This window comes from Silurus aristotelis (assembly GCF_946808225.1).
Source record: "Silurus aristotelis genome assembly, chromosome: 20".
In the NCBI taxonomy this organism is placed as follows: Eukaryota; Metazoa; Chordata; class Actinopteri; order Siluriformes; family Siluridae; genus Silurus; species Silurus aristotelis.
The window spans coordinates 4,472,587-4,498,047 of NC_139593.1; the positions used below are offsets into that span (position 1 = coordinate 4,472,587).

At 40.6% G+C, this 25,461-nt stretch overlaps 3 protein-coding genes across 3 annotated transcripts in view; 2 read left to right on the forward strand and 1 right to left on the reverse strand.

Annotated features, from left to right (window-relative positions):
- The window catches only part of dpy30 (dpy-30 histone methyltransferase complex regulatory subunit), a 3,594-nt gene extending 2,934 nt beyond the window's left edge, over nt 1-660 (forward strand). The window contains exon 5 of the mRNA XM_083522902.1: nt 472-660. Coding sequence (XP_083379028.1) covers nt 472-544 — 73 coding nt within the window. The 3' untranslated portion in view covers nt 545-660. The remainder of the gene's footprint in view (nt 1-471) is intronic.
- Nucleotides 661-672: 12 nt separating this feature from the next.
- psen2 (presenilin 2) lies at nt 673-14,625 on the reverse strand. Its single transcript, XM_083522818.1, has 11 exons — nt 14,469-14,625; nt 8,823-8,971; nt 8,500-8,705; nt 8,249-8,390; nt 7,577-7,644; nt 6,908-7,128; nt 6,271-6,369; nt 6,048-6,101; nt 2,898-3,017; nt 2,697-2,812; nt 673-2,619 (listed from the first exon to the last, which is right to left on the reverse strand). The coding sequence occupies exons 2-11, from the start codon at nt 8,946-8,948 to the stop codon at nt 2,464-2,466; spliced, it is 1,308 nt and encodes a 435-aa protein (XP_083378944.1). The 5' UTR covers nt 8,949-8,971; nt 14,469-14,625; the 3' UTR covers nt 673-2,463.
- Nucleotides 14,626-17,878: 3,253 nt separating this feature from the next.
- Nucleotides 17,879-24,714, forward strand: srd5a2a (steroid-5-alpha-reductase, alpha polypeptide 2a). Its single transcript, XM_083522531.1, has 5 exons — nt 17,879-18,210; nt 21,196-21,359; nt 23,075-23,176; nt 23,293-23,443; nt 24,491-24,714. The coding sequence occupies exons 1-5, from the start codon at nt 17,936-17,938 to the stop codon at nt 24,555-24,557; spliced, it is 759 nt and encodes a 252-aa protein (XP_083378657.1). The 5' UTR covers nt 17,879-17,935; the 3' UTR covers nt 24,558-24,714.
- Nucleotides 24,715-25,461: the final 747 nt, after the last annotated feature.

Genomic DNA, 25,461 nt, shown 5'->3' on the forward strand with positions numbered 1-25,461 from the left:
CTGGGATTATTCGTCTGTAACTGTGCCGATCTGTGATTATTCGTCTGTAACTGCGTGATCTGTGTTTATTCGTCTGTAACTGCGCCGATCTGGGATTATTCGTCTGTAACTGCGCCGATCTGGGATTATTCGTCTGTAACTGCGCCGATCTGGGATTATTCGTCTGTAACTGCGCCGATCTGGGATTATTCGTCTGTAACTGCGTGATCTGTGAACTCGGACGATTGTTAGTTCGGTCACTGAGCTCTTTTATTGTTCTTAAAGTTGTAAAAGAACTGAATGGAAAACTCCTGAATGGAGGGCTTTAGGATTTTTAGTTGATGAAGCTGGAGCAGGATTTAGACCTGCTACAGGACAGTAAAAGACACAATACACTTTAAAATAGTGTCAAATCCAGAAGTTGTAGATTCACAAACACTGATGTACTCGTCAACTGACACGTCTTTCTCCTTTTGTCTTTCTTTCCCAAAGGCCTCCGAACCCCATCGAGTTTCTAGCCACGTTCCTGCTGAAGAACAAGTCGCAGTTCGAGGACCGGAGTTAAGTTGAAGGACATATGAAGCTGCTGATCCACTCGTTCGCTTTGTGTCCACTGAGCTTGTAGTTGTTTGTGCTTTTTTTGTTTGTTTTGTTTTTCATTAAAATGTTGCATCAAAGACACTCAAGGCTTATTTCTTATTATTATTTTAATTATCTGGTTTAATAATTTCTAGCTTTTTCGAGGTGTTTATTTACTTCATTCTTCCGCACGTTATTACACAAAGGTACAAAAAAACATCTTTACACAGGAATCTACAAAACACACCACTACACGTTTTTCTTCTTCGGGAGACAAAGCCGAGGGACCGCTTCCTTTATCGTCCCGATCACGTTTAATGTGCAAAGATGAGGGAATAAAAGCTCAATAATTAGAATAAAATAAAAAGCTCACTACTGATTGGTCAAAAATTCAAGTCAAACAAATCTTCAGCCATCATCTGTAACATTCGAACCAATGCAGAGACTTCATTCCTGCTACGGTTCCATAAACGCACGTCCAGGAACGTCAGGGTCTCCATATGGATTTATTCCGCAAACGTTATCAAGATGTTTCGGACGTTTCTTTAATTTTTATTGGATCCAAAAAATTCCCCTTCCTTCAATCACGTGGGTTGTTGTTTTTTTGTTTGTTTGTTTGTTTACCCATCGCTTCTCTTTTCTCAGCTCCAATCGTATGGAGTCGTATCCCAACGCCGTATGTTTTCAGGGTTATGGCGTATACGTTACCACGCCTGCGTCAAGAGAACGTAAAGTTCTTAATATAGTGATGGAATCCGTCGTACAAGAGGAAGACTCCAGAGTCAGTCAGAGGATCACGTTTCCGGGTCACGTGAAGAGCTGGTGAGGGAACAATCATTTATACTTTGGGCCGAAAGTAATGGGACATCTGAACTTTTTCTGCCATATGTGGTTCTTGTCCAAACTGTTACCTCAAAGCTGGAGGCACACAATTGTACATGACATCTTTAGATGCAGTGTAATAAAATTTTCGCTTCAACTTGAACACACAGAGAGCTCCATGAAGATCTGCTGTACATGGGGTGGAAGATGATCTGATTATAGAGCTCCAACCCCACTGAACACATCTGGGATGAAGTGCGATTTCTGCAGTGTAGGTTGTAGTGTGATTTCAGTCTCAGGTTTGGTCTGGATAAAATATTTGTTCTTATTTATCTTTTTTTTATTTTTTTTTAGTCCTTGACATCCGGATCGATACGAACGCTAACATTTGCTCATCTCACCGTTTTTTGTGTTGAGGACAAAGTTCTAATTTCATAATAATTGAAAAAATAAACATGAAAACCTTCTGAGACCTTCATATGAAAACCTGAATGTGGTTGGAGTGGTGGTCATTGGAGGGGCTGTTGGAGAAGCTGTTTGGGGGGTTGGGGTGGGGGTTGTTGGAGGGGCTGTTTGGGGGGTTGGGGTAGCGGTCATTGGAAAGGTTGTTGAATAGTTTGTTGGAAGGGCTGTTTGGGGGGTTGGGGTGGTGGTTGTTGGAGGGGCTGTTGGAGAAGCTGTTTGGGGGGTTGGGGTGGCGGTCATTGAAAGAGTTGTTGGATAGTTTGTTGGAAGGGCTGTTGGTGGGGTTGTTGGAGGGGCTGTTTGGGGGGTTGGGGTGGTGGTTGTTGAAGGGGTTGGATAGGGTAATTTATAAGCAGTAATGGTAGGTGAAACCCCGGTCAGAAAGCTCTTTGATTATTGAAAAGCCAATCCAGCTTTGCAGTGAACATCACGTGATCTAGGGTCGGTTGTATGCCGTGATAGATCCAGATCCATAACTACTCAGTACTTATTTAGAGACGGAGATCCCCTGCACGTCCTGCCTGCCTCCGGCGTGCTTACGGACGAGGGTGAAATCGAAGGCTTTGTGGTTGTTTGCAGGTTGTGTCGTGGTGGTGTTGGTGATGGAGGTTTCGGGGATCAGATGTAGTACTGATGAGCTGCCAGGGTGTCCATGAATGGCTGCACCAGGTTGTCGGTGGAGAAGTAGAAGACCAGGCCAAAGGTGATGGAGATAGGAAGAGCCGGGAGAGCTTTTTTAAAGATGGCCAGCAGCAGGAGAGTCAAGCACAGTCCCTAGGAGCATTCAAGGTTTAGAACAGCGTGCACATGCGTGTGTGTGATTGTATACGAGTGTGTTAGATGTCACTCACGATCAGGATGGCTACGAAGCAGGCGAGTGTAGTGTTCCAGTCTCCACCCGTGGCTGCTGCTTTTCCCACCAGGACGCTGTAAAAGATAAAGTCTCCTAATCCAAGCTTCACGCCCCCTACACACACACACACACACACACACGCTATTAATACACCATGATTTCCACTCTAACACAGGAAAAAAAAAAAAGAAACACATACGGTCTTCCTCCAGGTCCTCTTCTGCAGAGTGGCTCCTGCTCCGCGCCTGCGGCGCCACGCCACGAGACTCCGCCCCTTCTCTTTCTGACGCCCCATCCTCGCTGACTGCCGCTTCCTCGTCTGAGGAAACAGAAAGTGGGAGTGAAACGTGCACTCGTCGATCACGTCACATGGCGTCCATATGAGCACCAAAGCGTAGCTGCGTCGTATTAACGTCTATTTTTTTATGGAGTCAGGGACTTACCTACAGACTTACTCACCTACTGACTCACTCACTCACCTACTGAATTACTTCCTGACTCACTCACCTACTGACTCACTTACTCACCTACTGACTCACTCCCCTACTGACTCACTCACTCACCTACTGAATTACTTCCTGACTCACTCACCTACTGACTCACTTACTCACCTACTGAATTACTTCCTGACTCACTCACCTACTGACTCACTTACTCACCTACTGACTCACTCCCCTACTGACTCACTCACTCACCTACTGAATTACTTCCTGACTCACTCACCTACTGACTCATTCACTCACCTACTGACTCACTCACTCACCTACTGACTCACTCACTCACCTACTGACTCACTCACTCACCTACTGACTCACTCACTCACCTACTGACTCACTCACTCACCTACTGAATTACTTCCTGACTCACTCACTCACCTACTGACTCACTCACTCACCTACTGACTCACTCACTCACCTACTGACTCACTCACTCACCTACTGACTCACTCACTCACCTACTGACTCACTCACCTACTGACTCACTCACTCACCTACTGAATTACTTCCTGACTCACTCACTCACCTACTGACTGACTCACTCACCTACTGAATTACTTCCTGACTCACTCACTCACCTACTGACTCACTCACTCACCTACTGACTGACTCACTCACCTACTGAATTACTTCCTGACTCACTCACCTACTGACTGACTCACTCACCTACTGAATTACTTCCTGACTCACTCACCTACTGACTCACTCACTCACCTACTGACTCACTCACTCACCTACTGACTCACTCACTCACCTACTGAATTACTTCCTGACTCACTCACTCACCTACTGACTCACTCACTCACCTACTGACTCACTCACTCACCTACTGAATTACTTCCTGACTCACTCACTCACCTACTGACTCACTCACTCACCTACTGACTGACTCACTCACCTACTGAATTACTTCCTGACTCACTCACTCACCTACTGACTCACTCACTCACCTACTGACTGACTCACTCACCTACTGAATTACTTCCTGACTCACTCACCTACTGACTGACTCACTCACCTACTGAATTACTTCCTGACTCACTCACTCACCTACTGACTCACTCACTCACCTACTGACTCACTCACTCACCTACTGAATTACTTCCTGACTCACTCACCTACTGACTGACTCACTCACCTACTGAATTACTTCCTGACTCACTCACCTACTGACTCACTCACTCACCTACTGACTCACTCACTCACCTACTGACTCACTCACTCACCTACTGAATTACTTCCTGACTCACTCACTCACCTACTGACTCACTCACTCACCTACTGACTCACTCACTCACCTACTGAATTACTTCCTGACTCACTCACTCACCTACTGACTGACTCACTCACCTACTGAATTACTTCCTGACTCACTCACCTACTGACTGACTCACTCACCTACTGAATTACTTCCTGACTCACTCACTCACCTACTGACTCACTCACTCACCTACTGACTGACTCACTCACCTACTGAATTACTTCCTGACTCACTCACCTACTGACTCACTCACTCACCTACTGACTCACTCACTCACCTACTGAATTACTTCCTGACTCACTCACTCACCTACTGACTCACTCACTCACCTACTGACTCACTCACTCACCTACTGACTCACTCACTCACCTACTGACTCACTCACTCACCTACTGACTCACTCACCTACTGACTCACTCACTCACCTACTGAATTACTTCCTGACTCACTCACTCACCTACTGACTGACTCACTCACCTACTGAATTACTTCCTGACTCACTCACTCACCTACTGACTCACTCACTCACCTACTGACTGACTCACTCACCTACTGAATTACTTCCTGACTCACTCACCTACTGACTGACTCACTCACCTACTGAATTACTTCCTGACTCACTCACCTACTGACTCACTCACTCACCTACTGACTCACTCACTCACCTACTGACTCACTCACTCACCTACTGACTCACTCACTCACCTACTGAATTACTTCCTGACTCACTCACTCACCTACTGACTCACTCACTCACCTACTGACTCACTCACTCACCTACTGAATTACTTCCTGACTCACTCACTCACCTACTGACTCACTCACTCACCTACTGACTGACTCACTCACCTACTGAATTACTTCCTGACTCACTCACCTACTGACTCACTCACTCACCTACTGACTCACTCACTCACCTACTGACTCACTCACTCACCTACTGACTCACTCACTCACCCACCTACTGACTCACTCACTCACCTACTGACTCACTCACTCACCTACTGACTCACTCACTCACCTACTGAATTACTTCCTGACTCACTCACCTACTGACTCACTTCCTGACTCACTCACCTACTGACTCACTCACTCACCTACTGAATTACTTCCTGACTCACTCACCTACTGACTCACTCACTCACCTACTGAATTACTTCCTGACTCACTCACCTACTGACTCACTCACCTACTGACTGGCTCATGTACTGACTCCCTCCCTGACACAATTACTGAGTCATTTACTGACTCACTAAACAAACGTGCAGTCCGGATTTTAATATATTCATAAGGGGAATTTTAACTATGTTACACACGTAAAAAAAAGGATTGCATTTGGTACACGTGTGCCCAGATTTGTATGTGCTCAGAACCGAAATACGTGTACCCTCAAACCCCTAATGACATGGTTTTTTTTTATCTATTCAGTTTGTTTTTGATTTACACCAGTTGAATGCTCTCCTCTGCACCCTGGGATTAATGAGCTTTACGTCGCTCTCTCACTCTCACACACACACACACACTCACACTCACACACACACACACACACACACACACACACACACACACACACACACACACACACACTCACCAGTGTTGGCAGCTGGAGACGGATTGGCCATTCCCACCATCCACACCATAGCAGCTGAGGAAAAGAAGAAGAATCACAATAATGAAGATGTGATGAACCAGTGCTCCACACTTCTTTATTCACAGAGATTCAAAAGTTTGTGGACACCTGAGGATCAGATTTGTGAGTGAGGGTGTCGCGTACGTAGGGTGTGTGTTGTGAGTGTGTCAGCGAGTCGACTCACAGGAGTAAATGAGTGCGGGGAAGATGGGCTCGTTCCTCTCCTGTGCCGTCTCCACCAACATCCTCAGAGGACCTTTAGGGCTCAGAACAGCCACCAGATCTACAGCAATAACGAAGGAAAAGAAATACTAGAAATGATAAAGGCACATGGAGTGTTGTGGGATTAAGTAGAGATACATCCACTCACTAAACCCTGAGGTTCTCAACATCCACTCACTGAACCCTGAGGTTCTCAACATCCACTCACTGAACCCTGAGGTTCTCAGCATCCAATCACTCATTGATCTCTGAGGTTCTTAACATCCACTCACTGAACCCTGAGGTTCTCAGCCTCCAGTCACTGAACCCTGAGGTTTTTAACATCCAATAACTGAACCATAAGTTTCTAAACATCCAACCACTCACTGAACCCTGAGGTTCTCAGCATCCAATCACTCACTGAACCCTGAGGTTCTCAGCATCCAATCACTCACTGATCCCTGAGGTTCTCAGCATCCAATCACTGAACCCTAGGGTTCTCAACATCCAACCACTGACTGAACCCTGAGGTTCTCAGCATCCAATCATGGAACCCTGAAACTCTTAACATCCATTTACTAAACCCTGAACCCCGATAAAAATCAACTCCATGCTCTCACCGTAGATGGAGATGCCAGCCAGGATGACCCAGGCAGACCACTCGGGCAGGTATTTTATGAAGATGAGAGCCATGAGGGCGCTGACCATGATGAGGTAGGCCTGCTGCAGCTGCAGGGGCCCTTTCCAGTGGATACAGATCATCCCCACAGCGCCGAAGTTCCAGATCATTATGGCCACGGTCGGATAATCCATAGCCAAGTTGTAGGTCCTGAACACCTCTCTGTGGAGACACACGGACGGGAAAAACACTACGATCAGTGATCCTTTTTACCACATGATCAGACCAGTGATCTCAGACGCAAACACAAATGCTACACGATCAAACGTTTGTGGACACCTGACTTCTTTTTGATCATCGCGTTCCACATTTAGTCTCTATTTACTCCTATAATAACCTCAACTCTTCCGGGAAAGAAGTTTCACCAGACCTCCTGTGCATTTTTGTGGAGATTCACCGAACCACAAGCGTGTTAGTAAAGTCAGGTTCTGATGGAGATGAGGTTGAGAAGGTGCACTGGTCTTCTGTCCTCTTTTTTCTCTTTTTGGTTTAACAACGAAAAACAAAAAATGAAAGGAAATAAAAAGCAACCACGGCTCATTAGAGAGGCGTCGAAACACACACGATATCGAGTCGCTCCTGTAGAGCGTCTGAGCTCCGTGACACTCACTCCAGATACATGTAGCTGAACCAGAAGAGCAGCATCAGGGAGGAGAGCATCAGCCAGCCATGGATAAACTGAACAAACACACACACACACACACACACACCTAGTCAGATTACATGGATCGAATATAATATATATATAAAATTATGTAAACATTCATAATGTATTTGCTTTTACTAAATATATACCAAATAAAAAATATTAATAAATACATTCAAAAATTAAATCTTTACATAAAATCAGTAAAAAAATTTTTTTTATTGATTTACATAATTTAATTTAAAATATTTTTGTATTTATTTATAGGTCTACAATTACGACAATTTAAATAAATAAGTTATAATATAAAAATGAATGAAAAAATATGATCTTTTAATATTAATTATAATAAAATATTAATAGAAATAAAATAAATATATAAAATAAATAATTAAATGTATAAGTAAATAAATAAAATACATTAAAAACAAGCAAATAAATGATGCCACAGGATGTTTTCCCACAGATGTTTATGGATTTTATATAAAAAAAATATTTTTTTTATTAAAATCTAGATATTATTTTATCAGACTTCAAAACCCTGTTCAGGTTACGGATGTCAGTGGTGTTATTATTATGATGATGATCTGTGAGGGACATGAGGAGCAGTGAGTGAGGGAGGAGGAGAAGGTTCACCTTATAGCAGCGATACTTATACAGCAGGACCAGAAAGATGGTCATGACCACTATCACGCTGATCATCACGATGGTGTTGAGAAACGACGACAGTAACCTCTCGCCCACTTTGTTCGGGTCTTCGGCGAAAGGAGTGTAGAACCTTTCGAGAACAACAACGACAAAAAGAAATAAAAGTGTGTGTGTGTGTGTGTAAATATCTACGCCTTTCTGAAGCTACATTACTGGATATGGAAGTTCTCAGTGCATACAAGCGCTGGCCGTTTTTCTCTGTGTAGAAGCTGACGGATTTGATGGTCGCCACGACGACCAGCATGCAAAGCGTGACGGGGATGAAGAGCATGATCACGTGTTTCGCGCCGTACTTCAGCGTCACCTCCTCTTCCTCGCCATCCGGTATCACCTCGCTTTCAGAGACTCGCCTCGTGTCCGTCGGGTCGGAGTTAACGGGACGACGCTGAGAAAAAAAAAAACCACACACACACCTTTACTTTTTCTGACAGGCACCCCAACTTCATCAATGTTCTGGTGACTTTTTTTTTGTATTGGGGATGGGGGGTATGTTGGCACTTACCCGGGGAGCGTCAGGGTCCCTGGCTGACTCATGCCGCTGGTCATACGGCTGCACACAGGGACTCTCTGTGCTCATGAGCGCCGTCCTCTCATTACACAAATCCTCCTCGCATTCCGAAGCGTCCATGAACAGCCCGTGGGTACGAAGGCCTACCAATGACCAAAACAAAAACCCACCATGTTCATATATTTACATCATGAATAATATTCCTTTATCCACACTACCCACAATACTATACTCATGTTTACCCATACTACCATCAATACTATACCCATGTTTACCCATACTACCATCAATACTAAACCCATGTTTACCAATACTACCATCAATACTATACTCATGTTTACCCATACTACCATCAATACTATACCCATGTTTACCCATACTACCATCAATACTATACCCATGTTTACCAATACTACCATCAATACTATACTCATGTTTACCCATACTACCATCAATACTATACTCATGTTTACCCATACTACCATCAATACTATACCCATGTTTACCCATACTACCATCAATACTATACCCATGTTTACCCATACTACCATCAATACTATACCCATGTTTACCAATACTACCATCAATACTATACTCATGTTTACTCATACTACCATCAATACTATACTCATGTTTACCCATACTACCATCAATACTATACCCATGTTTACCCATACTACCATCAATACTAAACCCATGTTTACCAATACTACCATCAATACTATACCCATGTTTACCCATACTACCATCAATACTATACCCATGTTTACCCATACTACCATCAATACTATACCCATGTTTACCCATACTACCATCAATACTATACCCATGTTTACCAATACTACCATCAATACTATACTCATGTTTACCCATACTACCATCAATACTATACCCATGTTTACCCATACTACCATCAATACTATACTCATGTTTACCCATACTACCATCAATACTATACCCATGTTTACCCATACTACCATCAATACTATACTCATGTTTACCCATACTACCATCAATACTATACTCATGTTTACCCATACTACCATCAATACTATACTCATGTTTACCCATACTACCATCAATACTATACTCATGTTTACCAATACTACCATCAATACTATACTCATGTTTACCCATACTACCATCAATACTATACCCATGTTTACCCATACTACCATCAATACTATACCCATGTTTACCCATACTACCCACACTACTATACTCATGTTTACCCATACTACCCACACTACTATACCCACGTTTACCCATACTACCCACACTACTATACCCACGTTTACCCATATTACCATCAATACTATACCCACGTTTACCCATACTACCATCAATACTATACCCACGTTTACCCATATTACCATCAATACTATACCCACGTTTACCCATACTACCATCAGTACTATACACACGTTTACCCATACTACCATCAGTACTATACACACGTTTACCCATACTACCATCAGTACTATACCCACGTTTACCCATACTACCATCAATACTATACCCACGTTTACCCATACTACCATCAATACTATACCCACGTTTACCCATTCTACCATCAATACTATACCCACGTTTACCCATACTACCATCAATACTATACCCACGTTTACCCACACTACCATCAATACTATACCCACGTTTACCCACACTACCCACACTACTATACCCACGTTTACCCACACTACCATCAATACTATACCCACGTTTACCCATACTACCATCAATACTATACCCACGTTTACCCATACTACCATCAATACTATACCCACGTTTACCCACACTACCATCAATACTATACCCACGTTTACCCATACTACCATCAATACTATACCCACGTTTACTCATACTACCATCAATACTATACCCACGTTTACCCATACTACCATCAATACTATACCCACGTTTACCCATACTACCATCAATACTATACCCACGTTTACCCATACTACTATCAATACTATACCCACGTTTACCCACACTACCCACACTACTATACCCACGTTTACCCATACTACCATCAATACTATACCCACGTTTACCCATACTACCATCAATACTATACCCACGTTTACCCATACTACCATCAATACTATACCCACGTTTACCCACACTACTATACCCACGTTTACCCATACTACCATCAATACTATACCCACGTTTACCCATACTACCATCAATACTATACCCACGTTTACCCACACTACTATACCCACGTTTACCCATACTACCATCAATACTATACCCACGTTTACCCATACTACCATCAATACTATACCCACGTTTACCCATACTACCATCAATACTATACCCACGTTTACCCATACTACCATCAATACTATACCCACGTTTACCCATACTACCATCAATACTATACCCACGTTTACCCATACTACCATCAATACTATACCCACGTTTACCCATACTACCATCAATACTATACCCACGTTTACCCATACTACCATCAATACTATACCCACGTTTACCCATACTACCATCAATACTATACCCACGTTTACCCATACTACCATCAATACTATACCCACGTTTACCCATACTACCATCAATACTATACCCACGTTTACCCATACTACCATCAATACTATACCCACGTTTACCCATACTACCATCAATACTATACCCACGTTTACCCATACTACCATCAATACTATACCCACGTTTACCCATACTACCATCAATACTATACCCACGTTTACCCACACTACCATCAATACTATACCCACGTTTACCCATACTACCATCAATACTATACCCACGTTTACCCACACTACCATCAATACTATACCCACGTTTACCCACACTACCATCAATACTATACCCACGTTTACCCATACTACCATCAATACTATACCCACGTTTACCCATACTACCATCAATACTATACCCACGTTTACCCATACTACCATCAATACTATACCCACGTTTACCCATACTACCATCAATACTATACCCACGTTTACCCACACTACCATCAATACTATACCCACGTTTACCCATACTACCATCAATACTATACCCACGTTTACCCATACTACCATCAATACTATACCCACGTTTACCCATACTACCATCAATACTATACCCACGTTTACCCATACTACCATCAATACTATACCCACGTTTACCCATATTACCATCAATACTATACCCACGTTTACCCATATTACCATCAATACTATACCCACGTTTACCCATATTACCATCAATACTATACCCACGTTTACCCATACTACCATCAATACTATACCCACGTTTACCCATACTACTATCAATACTATACCCACGTTTACCCACACTACCCACACTACTATACCCACGTTTACCCATACTACCATCAATACTATACCCACGTTTACCCATACTACCATCAATACTATACCCACGTTTACTCATACTACCATCAATACTATACCCACGTTTACCCATACTACCATCAATACTATACCCACGTTTACCCATATTACCATCAATACTATACCCACGTTTACCCATATTACCATCAATACTATACCCACGTTTACCCATATTACCATCAATACTATACCCACGTTTACCCATACTACTATCAATACTATACCCACGTTTACCCATACTACTATCAATACTATACCCACGTTTACCCACACTACCCACACTACTATACCCACGTTTACCCACACTACCCACACTACTATACCCACGTTTACCCATACTACCATCAATACTATACCCACGTTTACCCATACTACCATCAATACTATACCCACGTTTACTCATACTACCATCAATACTATACCCACGTTTACCCATACTACTATCAATACTATACCCACGTTTACTCATACTACCATCAATACTATACCCACGTTTACCCATACTACCATCAATACTATACCCACGTTTACCCATATTACCATCAATACTATACCCACGTTTACCCATACTACTATCAATACTATACCCACGTTTACCCATACTACCATCAATACTATACCCACGTTTACCCATACTACCATCAATACTATACCCACGTTTACCCATATTACCATCAATACTATACCCACGTTTACCCATACTACCATCAATACTATACCCACGTTTACCCATACTACCATCAATACTATTCCCACGTTTACTCATACTACCATCAATACTATACCCACGTTTACCCACACTACCCACACTACTATACCCACGTTTACCCATACTACCATCAATACTATACCCACGTTTACTCATACTACCATCAATACTATACCCACGTTTACCCATACTACCATCAATACTATACCCACGTTTACCCATATTACCATCAATACTATACCCACGTTTACCCATATTACCATCAATACTATACCCACGTTTACCCATATTACCATCAATACTATACCCACGTTTACCCATACTACTATCAATACTATACCCACGTTTACCCATACTACTATCAATACTATACCCACGTTTACCCACACTACCCACACTACTATACCCACGTTTACCCACACTACCCACACTACTATACCCACGTTTACCCATACTACCATCAATACTATACCCACGTTTACCCATACTACCATCAATACTATACCCACGTTTACTCATACTACCATCAATACTATACCCACGTTTACCCATACTACTATCAATACTATACCCACGTTTACTCATACTACCATCAATACTATACCCACGTTTACCCATACTACCATCAATACTATACCCACGTTTACCCATATTACCATCAATACTATACCCACGTTTACCCATACTACTATCAATACTATACCCACGTTTACCCATACTACCATCAATACTATACCCACGTTTACCCATACTACCATCAATACTATACCCACGTTTACCCATATTACCATCAATACTATACCCACGTTTACCCATACTACCATCAATACTATACCCACGTTTACCCATACTACCATCAATACTATTCCCACGTTTACTCATACTACCATCAATACTATACCCACGTTTACCCATACTACTATCAATACTATACCCACGTTTACCCACACTATCCACACTACTATACCCACGTTTACCCATACTACCATCAATACTATACCCACGTTTACCCACACTACCCACACTACTATACCCACGTTTACCCATACTACCATCAATACTATACCCATGTTTACCCATACTACCATCAATACTATACCCACGTTTACCCATACTACCATCAACACTATACTCATATTTGTCTATAATAAATCAATTTTGTACAAATCTATCGTGTATGTATCGGGTGAAATATCGCGGTACGACGATCACATCGCCCAGTCCTGGAACAGGAAGCCGATGGTTGGTTTTCTAAGTAAGAGACGCTTCAGTTCTATTCATCATTTGATCTACAGGATCGGTTTAGTCCCTGTGAGTGATCTTTGTTGATCATTCGAGGATTGTAATGTCGGTCACAGGGACTGGGTTGATGTATAAATGTAAATGTGGAGCTGAGAGTTCATGTGAATCCTCTTCACTCCCAGCAGTAAACACTCAGCAGCTCAGCACGAAAAGTTTCTCAGAAACAGTCCCCTGATCACAAACTGTAAACCATTTTCGTGTTAAAGTGTAAAGAGAAAGCAAATCAGCGCAAAAACTCACCCGAATGTGAAAAAGCCGCAGAATTTGCGGTTAATCTTTGAGACACTCGAGCTGATCTCCGACACACCGGGAGAACCAAACAGGAAGTGATGCGCCAATCAGCTGATCGCTCAGGACCACGTGACACAAGTCACATTTTAACTCAGAGTGTGACTCGGCTTACACACGCACACGCACAGACACGCAGGCTCCTAGGTTCTCTCGTGTGGTGTATGTTTGCAGTTTGATGATAAGGTTTGTGTGTGTGTGTGTGTGTGTGTAGGGTTCGTTCTGGAAGTCATAACCTAAGCAGATAGAACTAAAGTCTTATTAATCATAACCCAGGATAACAGGAAATGATGAGATCTATATACATTCATGCTGTTTTCAAAACTTTAACCCAATACAAAGAAAAGATGAATTGTATATATGTTATATGCCTAAACTACCTTTAAACAATATAACAGTCTATAAAGAACAGAGTTATTGGAGACTCTGTATGTTTTCAGATTCTGAGGTGTACAGCGATACATAGTCGACCAGATTTAATCAAATCTACACACTCAAATCTATATGCATAAAATGTACATGTTCAAATCTACACATTCAAATCTATACTCTCAACTCTGTACATGCAAATCTGCACACTCAAATCTACATGCAAATCTATGCACTCAAATCTATAAACTCAAATCTACATCGTCAAATATATACACTCAAATATATAGATTAAATATACACACTCAAATCTACATGCAAATCTATGCACTTAATTAGACACACTCAAATCCACACACGCAAATATCTACATCAAATGTACACACTCAAATCTGCACACTAAAATATATACACACTTAAATCTATACACTTTAATATATACACTTAAATCTACTCACTTAAATCTATACACTCAAATATATACACTTAAATGTACACACTCAAATATATACAGTTAAATCTACACACTCAAATCTACACACTCAAATATATACACTTAAATGTACACACTCAAATCTATACACTCAAATATACACACTCAAATATATACATGCGCAAATTTATACACACAAATCTACACCTTTAAATATATGCACTTAAATATACACACTCAAATCTATTCTGCATGCTCTAATCTATACACTCAAATATTACACATCTAAATCTAGACACATATATGTGTAGTCAAAATATGTTGTAACTTTTTAGCAAAAGTTTGCATACTCTTAAATCAGCCAAATTTATTTTCTGTTTTTCCCAAAAACCATTTTCTTAAAATTTTTGCTTTACATTTTGGATCGCTATCTTGCTGAATGCTAACCCCATTTGATGTTTTATGTTGAGACACGATATGCACAAAAGTCTTACCATTATTCTTTTTGAACATCCCATTCCATATGTAGTCCCTATTACCTGTTATAATAACCTCCACTCTTCTGGGAAGATGTTCCACTAGATTTTGTGGAAATTCATTCAGCCTCAAGGGTGGCAGTAAAGTCAGATATGTGTGAAAAGTTAATCCCTAAAGATGTTCAACGGGGTTGGAGCTCTAAAGCTGGCGATCTTCCACATCTGCTGACCCATGAAAAGCATATCTTCATGCAGCAGGCTTTGTGCATGGAGGCAATTTCATGCTGGAACAGGTTTATGTTTCTCTTTATTCAAATTACGGGACAATTTCATGCTACTACATCCAAAAAATATCCTATACAACTGTGTGACATCAACTTTGCAGGTCAAGTTTGGGAAAGAACCACATATAGTATGAAAGTTCAGGTGTCCCGATACATTTAGGTTTCAACAGTAACATGTATTTGAGTTAAAGTAGAGATTCACTCGGTTAAATGTGACTAAAGTAAAAGTGTCCCTTTAAACTTTCACCTGAGTAAAAGTACAAATGTTTTTGCCTTCAAATGTATCCAATGTAGTTTATCACAAGACTCTTTACTTAATCACCTCAGTTTATGTGTAAAGACTCGAATGTGACTCTCAGCACACTGATCTATTAATAGAATGATATTAATGACTCAAACACTGATTGATTTCTATTACAATCATCATGAACCCCAAACCTTTAGAGTTCGAGTCTGGAGTTTCTTCCATCATTTATTCCTCTCTAAATGCTTGAACTAACCGGGTCAAGTTCAAAACAAAGCGACAGAGATAGCAAAAGTACACATAAAGAATCTGATAAAAGTTCTGATTCACTCAAGTTGAAGTAAAGAAGTTTGGGCTCCGACATGTTCTTCAGTAAAAAGTAGTGATTATTCCTACCTGTTTTAGTGTCACGCTGGAAACTAAACCCATATTAATATAAAATAATTTGAAATGTTGTTCTCTAATGAATGTGTCCAGTCTGAAGATCCACCACGTAGAACATAAGCAGAGAAAAGATGATGATGACCAGGTGATCAGGAATGTCTCTGTTCTCAGCCATGTTTACATCACTGACTCCCTCTGTCTCATCCACGTTAACCCCAGACTTCTTACCGCCTTCTGCCTGCAGAATGAGCTTCAGAAACTAGTCTACATCTGTGGTGTGTGAGAGACAGGAAATGACAGGAAACCGAGCGATTAGCGGTGGGCAATGAAAAGAAAAAACATTGATGATGTCACCAAACCAGTCTGTTTTGTAAATGTAAGAAATAAAGAGTACAGATATTTGTGTAAAAAAAAAAAGTTGAAGGAAGTTGAAAGTACTGATACCAGAAAAAATGAAGTAAAGTATTTGTATTTCATCACTTCCCACCTCTACAGCGTGCGCTCGACTCTGGATTGCTGTGTGTTTGACCAGTTACATTTTTATCCACTGAGTAATTAAAAGGAACGACTGATTTCAGTAAAATGTAGCTCAGATATTTGACTTCAGCTACAAAGCTACCTACAATAACAAATTCTATTTACTTCCGTACCATCCACCACCGTGTTTCAAAACATTGAAAATAATTTTTTTAGCCTGGAAAGTAAAAAGAAATACTTTTGTTATTGAACCTGCAGGAAATACTATGATTCGGGGCACCCCAGAGTTTTAAGGAATGTGGTGTGAGAAAGGTCAAAAAGAGATGGCTGTAGATGACACTGTAAGAGAGAGAACATTTGCTGGAGTTTAGAAGAGACGGCGCAAGAAAAGCTTAGACTTTAAATAATTTGTGTGTGGGGAAAAAAAAACGAGACAAAAAATACAGTACAGTATGTATGAGCTAGAACTAGCATTGTGTGTGTGTGTGTGTGTGCGCGTTCTGACTCTGACAAATGGGGGATGGTTCAAGAGTGTAAATGATATGCCTGTTTCTACCCACAAAGCAGACATGTGACTTCTTGTGCCTCTAAATTCTGCAATGCTGAATGAGAGCTGAAAAGGGGTTGATCTCTTTTCCCTTGTTACAGATCAGGAAGGAGGGAATTAGGGAGGGTTTTAGGGAGAAAGTTAGGGTGGGTACAAAACACATTGTATGAAAGACGAGCGATAAAAGCTGTCAGACCATGCCAGAATGCAGTGCATGGAGAAGAGCCTGTTTTTCCTAAACTGGGGGCTGATCATCGGGGGTGTCCTTTATTTCCTGCGCCAGGTCAAGACTCACACTCAATACGGACGATATGTGGAAACCGGTGCTCCCGGGGTGATGCTGCCAGCCAAAGTTGCCTGGTTCATCCAGGAACTTCCCTCGCTCTTAGTGCCTGTGCTTCTGCTCCTCAGCACGGACACTTTGCAAGGGCTGGAGCGCAGCGTTTTCCTCTGGACCTTCTGCCTGCACTACTTCCAAAGGTAGGCACCTGGATAACACACTAGAAAGCTGCGAAACAATTTGATACACTTTCATTCAGTTAAGTATTATAGCTTGAAAAAAAAAAGAAAACACACGATAATTAAAACCATCGCAGGAATACTAATGGTTTCTACTATGGATACCATTACAGATCATCAGCTGTTGGTTACCACATGGTTACCATCAAACTGAGGAACCCTTTCTCAGCAAACACTAAACAGTCCTCCAAAGTTGGGTTCAATTTTTTGTATATATAATAACATAGTTATGGAACCTGAAAGCTAAATTAATGGTCCTAATGGTGTCCAGTAGATACTATGTGCCCTAGACGTTGCTAAAGGGGTTTAATTATTCCCTAATTGTATCATACATAACATGCCACCAAACAGAAGCCTACAAATTACCAGTCTAGTATAGATCCACATGGTTACAGCATTACAATATCCATTAACACCAATACAATTTTTATTATAACCATTAAATCAAAGAAATAAATTCTAGGAGGGTGTCTGTTAGGGTTTCTTTTTTCAGCAGAGTGGTTATAGAAGGTAAAATCGGTATCAGTGAACATGTTATAAGTCCTGTTATAACAAGACAAACCAGTTGAGCCTATGAACACCATAAACACTCAAACACTTAAACGTTGCATTAAACGACTGTTTGATACAGTAATACAATTTTAATTGATTAAAAACCTTCACAAAAACCCAAGCTAGTTCATTTTACTCCTCTTATACCACTGAAATTTGCTAGTAAAAAACGTTTTAAACACATATGAAAATATATATATATTTTTTTTTAACAATTTCTAGCTACGATTTTTGTTTTTTGGACATTCACCATAATGAACTGTTCTCGTTCTCACTTATTGAATCCAATGCAATTCAATTTCTTGAATGGGAGCTTAGTGGTTAAGGCATTGGACTTTGGATTCAAAAGGTCATAAGATCAAATTCCAGTCACACCAAGCTGCCACTTCTGGGCCCCTGTGCAAGGCCCTAATCTCCATAGCTGCTCAGTTGTATGAGTGGGATAAACACAAGTCACTCTGGATAAGGGTGTCTACCAAATGCCAAAAATGTAAATTCTTCTGATACCACAAAGTTACACAATGTGTAGAACGTCTTTAAAAGCTGTAGCATGAAATTTTTCACTTCACATGAACTAGGAGACCCAAACCTGTTCCAGCATGACCATGCCCCTGTGCACAAAGCCAGATCCATGGAGATATGAGCGCACAAAGCATGTTCTTTTAGTGCTAATTGGTATGCATGATATCTGCTAGTGTTGTATATTTGTCGTCTTGGTGAGGTGCAGTTGTCGGCTGGAAGGACTCTTCTTAGACACAGTATTTCGTGTAAATAATGTTTTTATTCAACACAGAAATATAGCATCTTTACAGGCCTTCCGGTCAAGCCTGGAGTCAGCACGCTCTGATTCAAAGTCTGACTCCAGATCCATGCCTTCACACACATTAAATGCTTGCCCGTTTTCTGGGTCCACCTCTTAATGTAAATGAGATGCATATGAGCTTACTTTGCAATAATGTTGAACGTAAAGAGAAGCCTGTCTTTGTCCAAACTGAAGTGTTCCAGATGTACCAGGGCTCACATTCCCAGATCATAAAACATAAATGCGCATCCTGTTTTCCTGTACCTCCTAGTATATGGTGAACGGGTCAGAGGTCGCCTAACCAAGAAGATATACATCCTAGACCACATTCCATATTTGTTTTAAGAACATAGCGCGTATCTCCCACCAGCCTTGAGATAACATTAAAGTCTACTCCTACACTTTTGCTTAAAGAGAACCATCTGTCCAGGCGGTTCAGTAATTAACTTTGGCCTCTCCAGGAATGTCACCATTGCAGAATAATATGAATTTAGGCCTTTTGATATTACACATAAAAGATACTATACATTTAAGATACTACACTAGATTAGCTTGAACTCTTTAGGAATTTCGAACTGCAAAAAAATGCGCAGGTTACACAACCCCACTAAGAGACAAGACTAAGAATAAGAACCAGCCACAAAGTGATTTGCATCAGATTCATTTGAATAATGGTGTGCTTCAAGCTGTGACCTGAACAAGCGAACCAGTTTGCTAGTTGAGGGTAAAACACAAACGTTTTTTTAAGTATGAACCGTCTTCATACGGTTAACTTTCTTCGTGCCACAGGGAATTAGTATAAAATATCCATATCCACCTGCGGTCCCCTGGTGGTCTAGTGGTTAGGATGCGGCGCTCTCACCGCTGCGGCCCGGGTTCGATCCCCGGTCAGGGAACCAACCCCAGCCACTCTTATTGCCAGTCCCAAGCCCGGATAAATAGAGAGGGTTGTGTTAGGAAGGGCATCCACCGTAAAAACATGTGCCAAATCAAACAGGCGGAGGATCCGCTGTGGCGACCCCTAATGGGAAAAGCCGAAAGAAAGTTTTATCCGTATCCACCTAAACATAAGATTGGCATGTGCTTCTAATAAGCTCTATAGCAAGAGACCTTCAACATCTTCCATCCATGTAAAGCATATATTCATGGAGCTTGTGCACAAGGGCATGGTATTGGAACTGGTTTGGATCTTCTAGTTCAAGCGAGAATTTCATGTGTCTAAAGACGTCCTTCATAATTGTGTCTCTCAAAATTTGAGGCAACAGTTTGTGGAAGAACCACATATGGGGGAAAAGTCATATGGTAAAGTGTAAAACAGAGGGCAAGTACAAACATATAAAAAAAAATGTGGCGTGGTCGGTTCAACTTAATTACTTTAATTACTCAACAACTTTGAAAGGAACTGTTAAACAAATAATAATATTAATAAAAATAATAAGGAGAAGAATATGAAGAAGAAGAAGAAGAATATAATCTATTTAAGAGATTTCTGCACTTGTTTTAAACAATGGTTTGGGAACGTGGACTTGGTAGGGGATTTTTTTGCTGATATTTTTGCTGAATCATCTCTTGTTTTTCTGTTTTTCCTTCAGGACTTTCATCTACTCGTTGCTGAATAAGGGACGGCCGTGTCCTCTGTTCATCATGGTATCAGCTGTGGTGTTCTGCTCGTTAAATGGTTTCCTGCAAGGACATTACATGCTCCACTGTGCCCGGTTTGACGCTGATTGGCACACAGACATCCGATTCATATCAGGTGAGAGCGACAGGCCAGAGTGAAGGCAGCAGCTGAAAATACACTGTGATAGGGATGCGTATCTCTATAATAAGGCCGATGCGATTCGCATCTCGATGCATAGCCAACGATATGATACATTAAAGATACATATGAAGCAGCTACTGATGCGATACGATACGATTCAACTCCTATGACCAATTAACTCAACAAAATGCGATTCACTACAATACGATTCTGTAGAAAAATCTCTTTAATTCAACATGGTACTGATAGTTCACTTTTATTTCTTTGGTTGAGACTGTAAGTAAAAAATTGATGAGGACGATGATGATCGTAATGAAGATGATGTTTAAAACAGTGTAGCAGTGACAAAATACATGAAGCACTTTGGGTTTGAGTCAAAAAGAAACCAGAGCAAACTCTGCCCAGATGTTCTTCCCTGTGAAGTGTAGAAAGGATTTAGCTTTAAAAATGTAAATTGAGTGTAGGAAATGAGTAAAGGAACACATGACCAGGTGAGAACACTATCCAGCCGAAGGTCACTGGTGCTGGTGCCTCCCCCCCCCCAGCAGTTCAGGTTAGGGTATTGTTTAAATGGTAATCATGGTCTCAGACACCTTTTGGTTAGAGATGGTCCTTGATGGCTTGCTGCGTCTCCCAGACTGAGACCTGAGCACAAAATCCTCACGATCCTGATCGTTAGAATACTGATCTCTAGCGATCATGTAGCCAAAAAAAATAATAATAATGATAATAATTTATTTACAAATTAACAGCATCGTTTTTAGGCATAGGCAAACTAGGCAATCGCCTAGGGCGCAATCAGCCGGGGGGCGTCAGTGAGCGACCCCCTGCTACATAACCCTCGCCCATTTAAATTATTTACCTGTTTTTCAAATAATAATCTAATATCAGAACAACACATGGAAATGTTCTCAAAAAGGATTTAACAATCTATATGTAATGTAGATTACCAACGTCATCCACTGTACCATCAACATTACAGGAGGTATTGTATCTATATATACATATACAGTATATATGACAAAAGTATTGGGACACCTGTACAGTCATATGTGGTTCTTTCCCAAACTGTTATCTAAAAGCTAAAGGCACACAATTTTATCTGATGTCTTTGGATGCTGTAGCATGAATTTGTCCCCTCACTCCTGAACTAGGAGACTCGAACCTGTTCCAGCAAGACAATGCCCCAGGGCACTAACCAAACCTCATGAATATCTGCTTTAAATGGGTTGGAAGATGTGGAAGATCTCCTGCTATAGAGTGCCAAAAAGACTGGAATGATTTTTTTTATTTATTCTAACACTTTGTATAAATGAGCACAAATCTCCAAAATCTAGTGGACCATCTTCCCAGAAGAGTGGAGCTTATTATAAGAGAAAATAGAGACTGAATGTGGTGAGATGTTCATAAAGCGGCACCTACCAGGCATATCCTCAGGTGTCCACAAACCTTTGGGTGTACGGTGTATTTTGTAAAAAAAAAAAAAAAAAAAAAAAAAAAAAAAAAAAAAAGAATTAAATTAAATTCACATTAATAATTTCTATTTCTGGCAAGACTCCAGACGTCTGGATCGTAGACGTCTGGGGTGATTTTCTGTCCTGCGTTTTGTGTGGACTGTATATATGTTTTATTTACCATTTCAATTTTATGTTTCCTGAGGGTCCACGAGTGCTCGTTCATGAAATATCGTCGTATCTGTTTGTGTGCAGGTCTGTTCATGTTCTTCTCAGGAATGGCCATCAACATCCACAGCGACTATATCCTGAGGAATCTCAGAAAGCCGGGCGAGATCACTTACAAGATACCTGAGGGTACACACACACACACACACGTTTTGCATAATCACATTTAAGTGTATTTTGAAAAAATGATTGCATAGATATTTACATGGCCTTTTGTGTGTGTGTGTGTGTGTGTGTTTTCTCAGGAGGAATGTTCGAGTGGGTGTCTGGTGCAAATTTTTTCGGGGAGATATTAGAGTGGTGTGGTTACGCAATGGCCACGTGGTCTCTGACCACCTTCTCCTTCGCTTTCTTCACCGTGTGCTCCATCGGTCCCAGAGCTTATCACCACCACAGGTACTTTACAGGAACAGAGGATGAGTCTAACACACCAACACATGTATATGAGATAGATAGATAGATAGATAGATAGATAGATAGATAGATAGATAGATAGATAGATAGATAGATAGATAGATAGATAGATAGACAGACAGACAGACAGACAGACAGACAGACAGACAGACAGACAGACAGACAGACAGACAAATGATTAAACAATAAATAAACAAAAATAAACAAGTTGTGTTAGTGTAATGTGGCAACATTATTATTATTAATTATAATATATTATAATATCATTATTATATCATTATATATTCACATAATCAATAATAATAATAGAATCAAAAGCCGCAATAGATAAATACACAAAACAACAACAAATAAATATGATGGCAGTAAATAACATTGTTTATATTATATTAAAAACACTAGTATATTTATTTAAAAACTGAATACTTCAATAATTTTAATAATTAACACTTAATAAAATAATAATAGTATTGATAAAAATAATTATATGTATTAAAATAAATCATAATAATTTGTCTGTAAACAATCAGCCAACCAAATAAACAAACAAACAAGTAAACTAAATAATAATGTGGCAATAAAAAATTGTGCTATTAAACATCTGTAAACACAAACAAATGAATAATATGGCAATAACTAATCTGTTTAAATTATTATTTATTATTATATATTTATAATAATAAATAATAATTTTAATAAGTAAACAACCAAACAAACAAATGAATAATGAGGCAATAAATAATTGTGTCATTAAAAGTCTGTAAACATATAAAACTAAGGAAGAAATAAAACAATGTTACTGATTCCATTAATAATTTTTTTGTGGCGAAAGTGCAATGGTGTGTGAAGCCACAACAAAGCAAACAAATAAACCAACAAATATATTGTGATATTTATTGATCCAAGTTCATGTATAAGATCCAAAATGTCAGGTGAAGATCGGATCAGATTAGAAATCGATAGTAAAGGGTAGATATAAACCTGTGGATAAAACTGATATTTGACAGCGTTTCTCTTGATGCTCTGAAGGTTCTACCTCGAGAAATTTGACAATTACCCAAAATCGAGGAAGGCGGTGATCCCGTTTCTGCTCTGAGTGCAGATGGAGTGTGTGAGGATCCGGTGAGGAACAGATCCATGGATCATCAGGACTACATGAAGCCCCTTCAGCTGTATTTTATGTGTTTAAAAATGTGTTAAATAATAAAGATATTTTTTTCCTTCTTCCCATAAAAAGCTGAGAGTTCAGACACTGCAGTGGTCCATTGATTGTGTTTTCTTTATTGAATTACCTGAAGTATTGTTTATATTTAACATTTCATAGAGTATTAACATTCAGTCCACAGCACACGGTGACCACGCCCACTTCAGAAGGGCTCTGTGTCAGTCTTTGTAAAGGAGGCGTTGTCTCTGTGTAAGTTACAGTGAAGGAGGCGTGGCCTCTGTCAGTTAGCATGAAGGAGGTGTGGCCTCTGTCCGTCAGTTAGCATGAAGAAGGTGTGGCTTCTGTGTGTCAGTGAGAATGAAGGAGGCGTGGTCTATGTCGGTTAGAATAATAGAGGTGTGGCCTTTGTGTGTCAGTGAGAATGAAGGAGGCGTGGTCTATGTCAGTTAGAATGAAAGAGGTGTGGCCTTTGTGTGTCAGTGAGAATGAAGGAGGCGTAGTCTATGTCAGTTAGAATGAAAGAGGTGTGGCCTTTGTGTGTCAGTGAGAATGAAGGAGGCGTGGTCTATGCCGGTTAGAATGAAAGAGGTGTAGCCTTTGTGTGTCAGTGAGAATGAAGGAGGCATGGTCTATGCTGGTTAGAATGAAAGAGGTGTGGCCTTTGTGTGTCAGTGAGAATGAAGGAGGCGTGGTCTATGTCGGTTAGAATGAAAGAGGTGTGGCCTTTGTGTGTCAGTGAGAATGAAGGAGGCGTGGTCTATGCCGGTTAGAATGAAAGAGGTGTGGCCTTTGTGTGTCAGTGGAGGTAGGCGTGGCCTCAATTAGTGACAGTGAC

Coding starts and splice junctions, on each gene's coding strand:
- psen2 (XM_083522818.1), bottom strand. CDS start 8,948: ATGGACGCTTCGGAATGCGAGGAGGATTTGTGTAATGAGAGGACGGCG. Junction 6,370..6,907: donor GGCTGGCATCTCCATCTACG/GTGAGAGCATGG, acceptor TTATTGCTGTAG/ATCTGGTGGCTGTTCTGAGC. Junction 3,018..6,047: donor GTCTCCAGCTGCCAACACTG/GTGAGTGTGTGT, acceptor CTGTTTCCTCAG/ACGAGGAAGCGGCAGTCAGC.
- srd5a2a (XM_083522531.1), top strand. CDS start 17,936: ATGCAGTGCATGGAGAAGAGCCTGTTTTTCCTAAACTGGGGGCTGATC. Junction 21,360..23,074: donor AGACATCCGATTCATATCAG/GTGAGAGCGACA, acceptor GTTTGTGTGCAG/GTCTGTTCATGTTCTTCTCA. Junction 23,444..24,490: donor AGAGCTTATCACCACCACAG/GTACTTTACAGG, acceptor GATGCTCTGAAG/GTTCTACCTCGAGAAATTTG.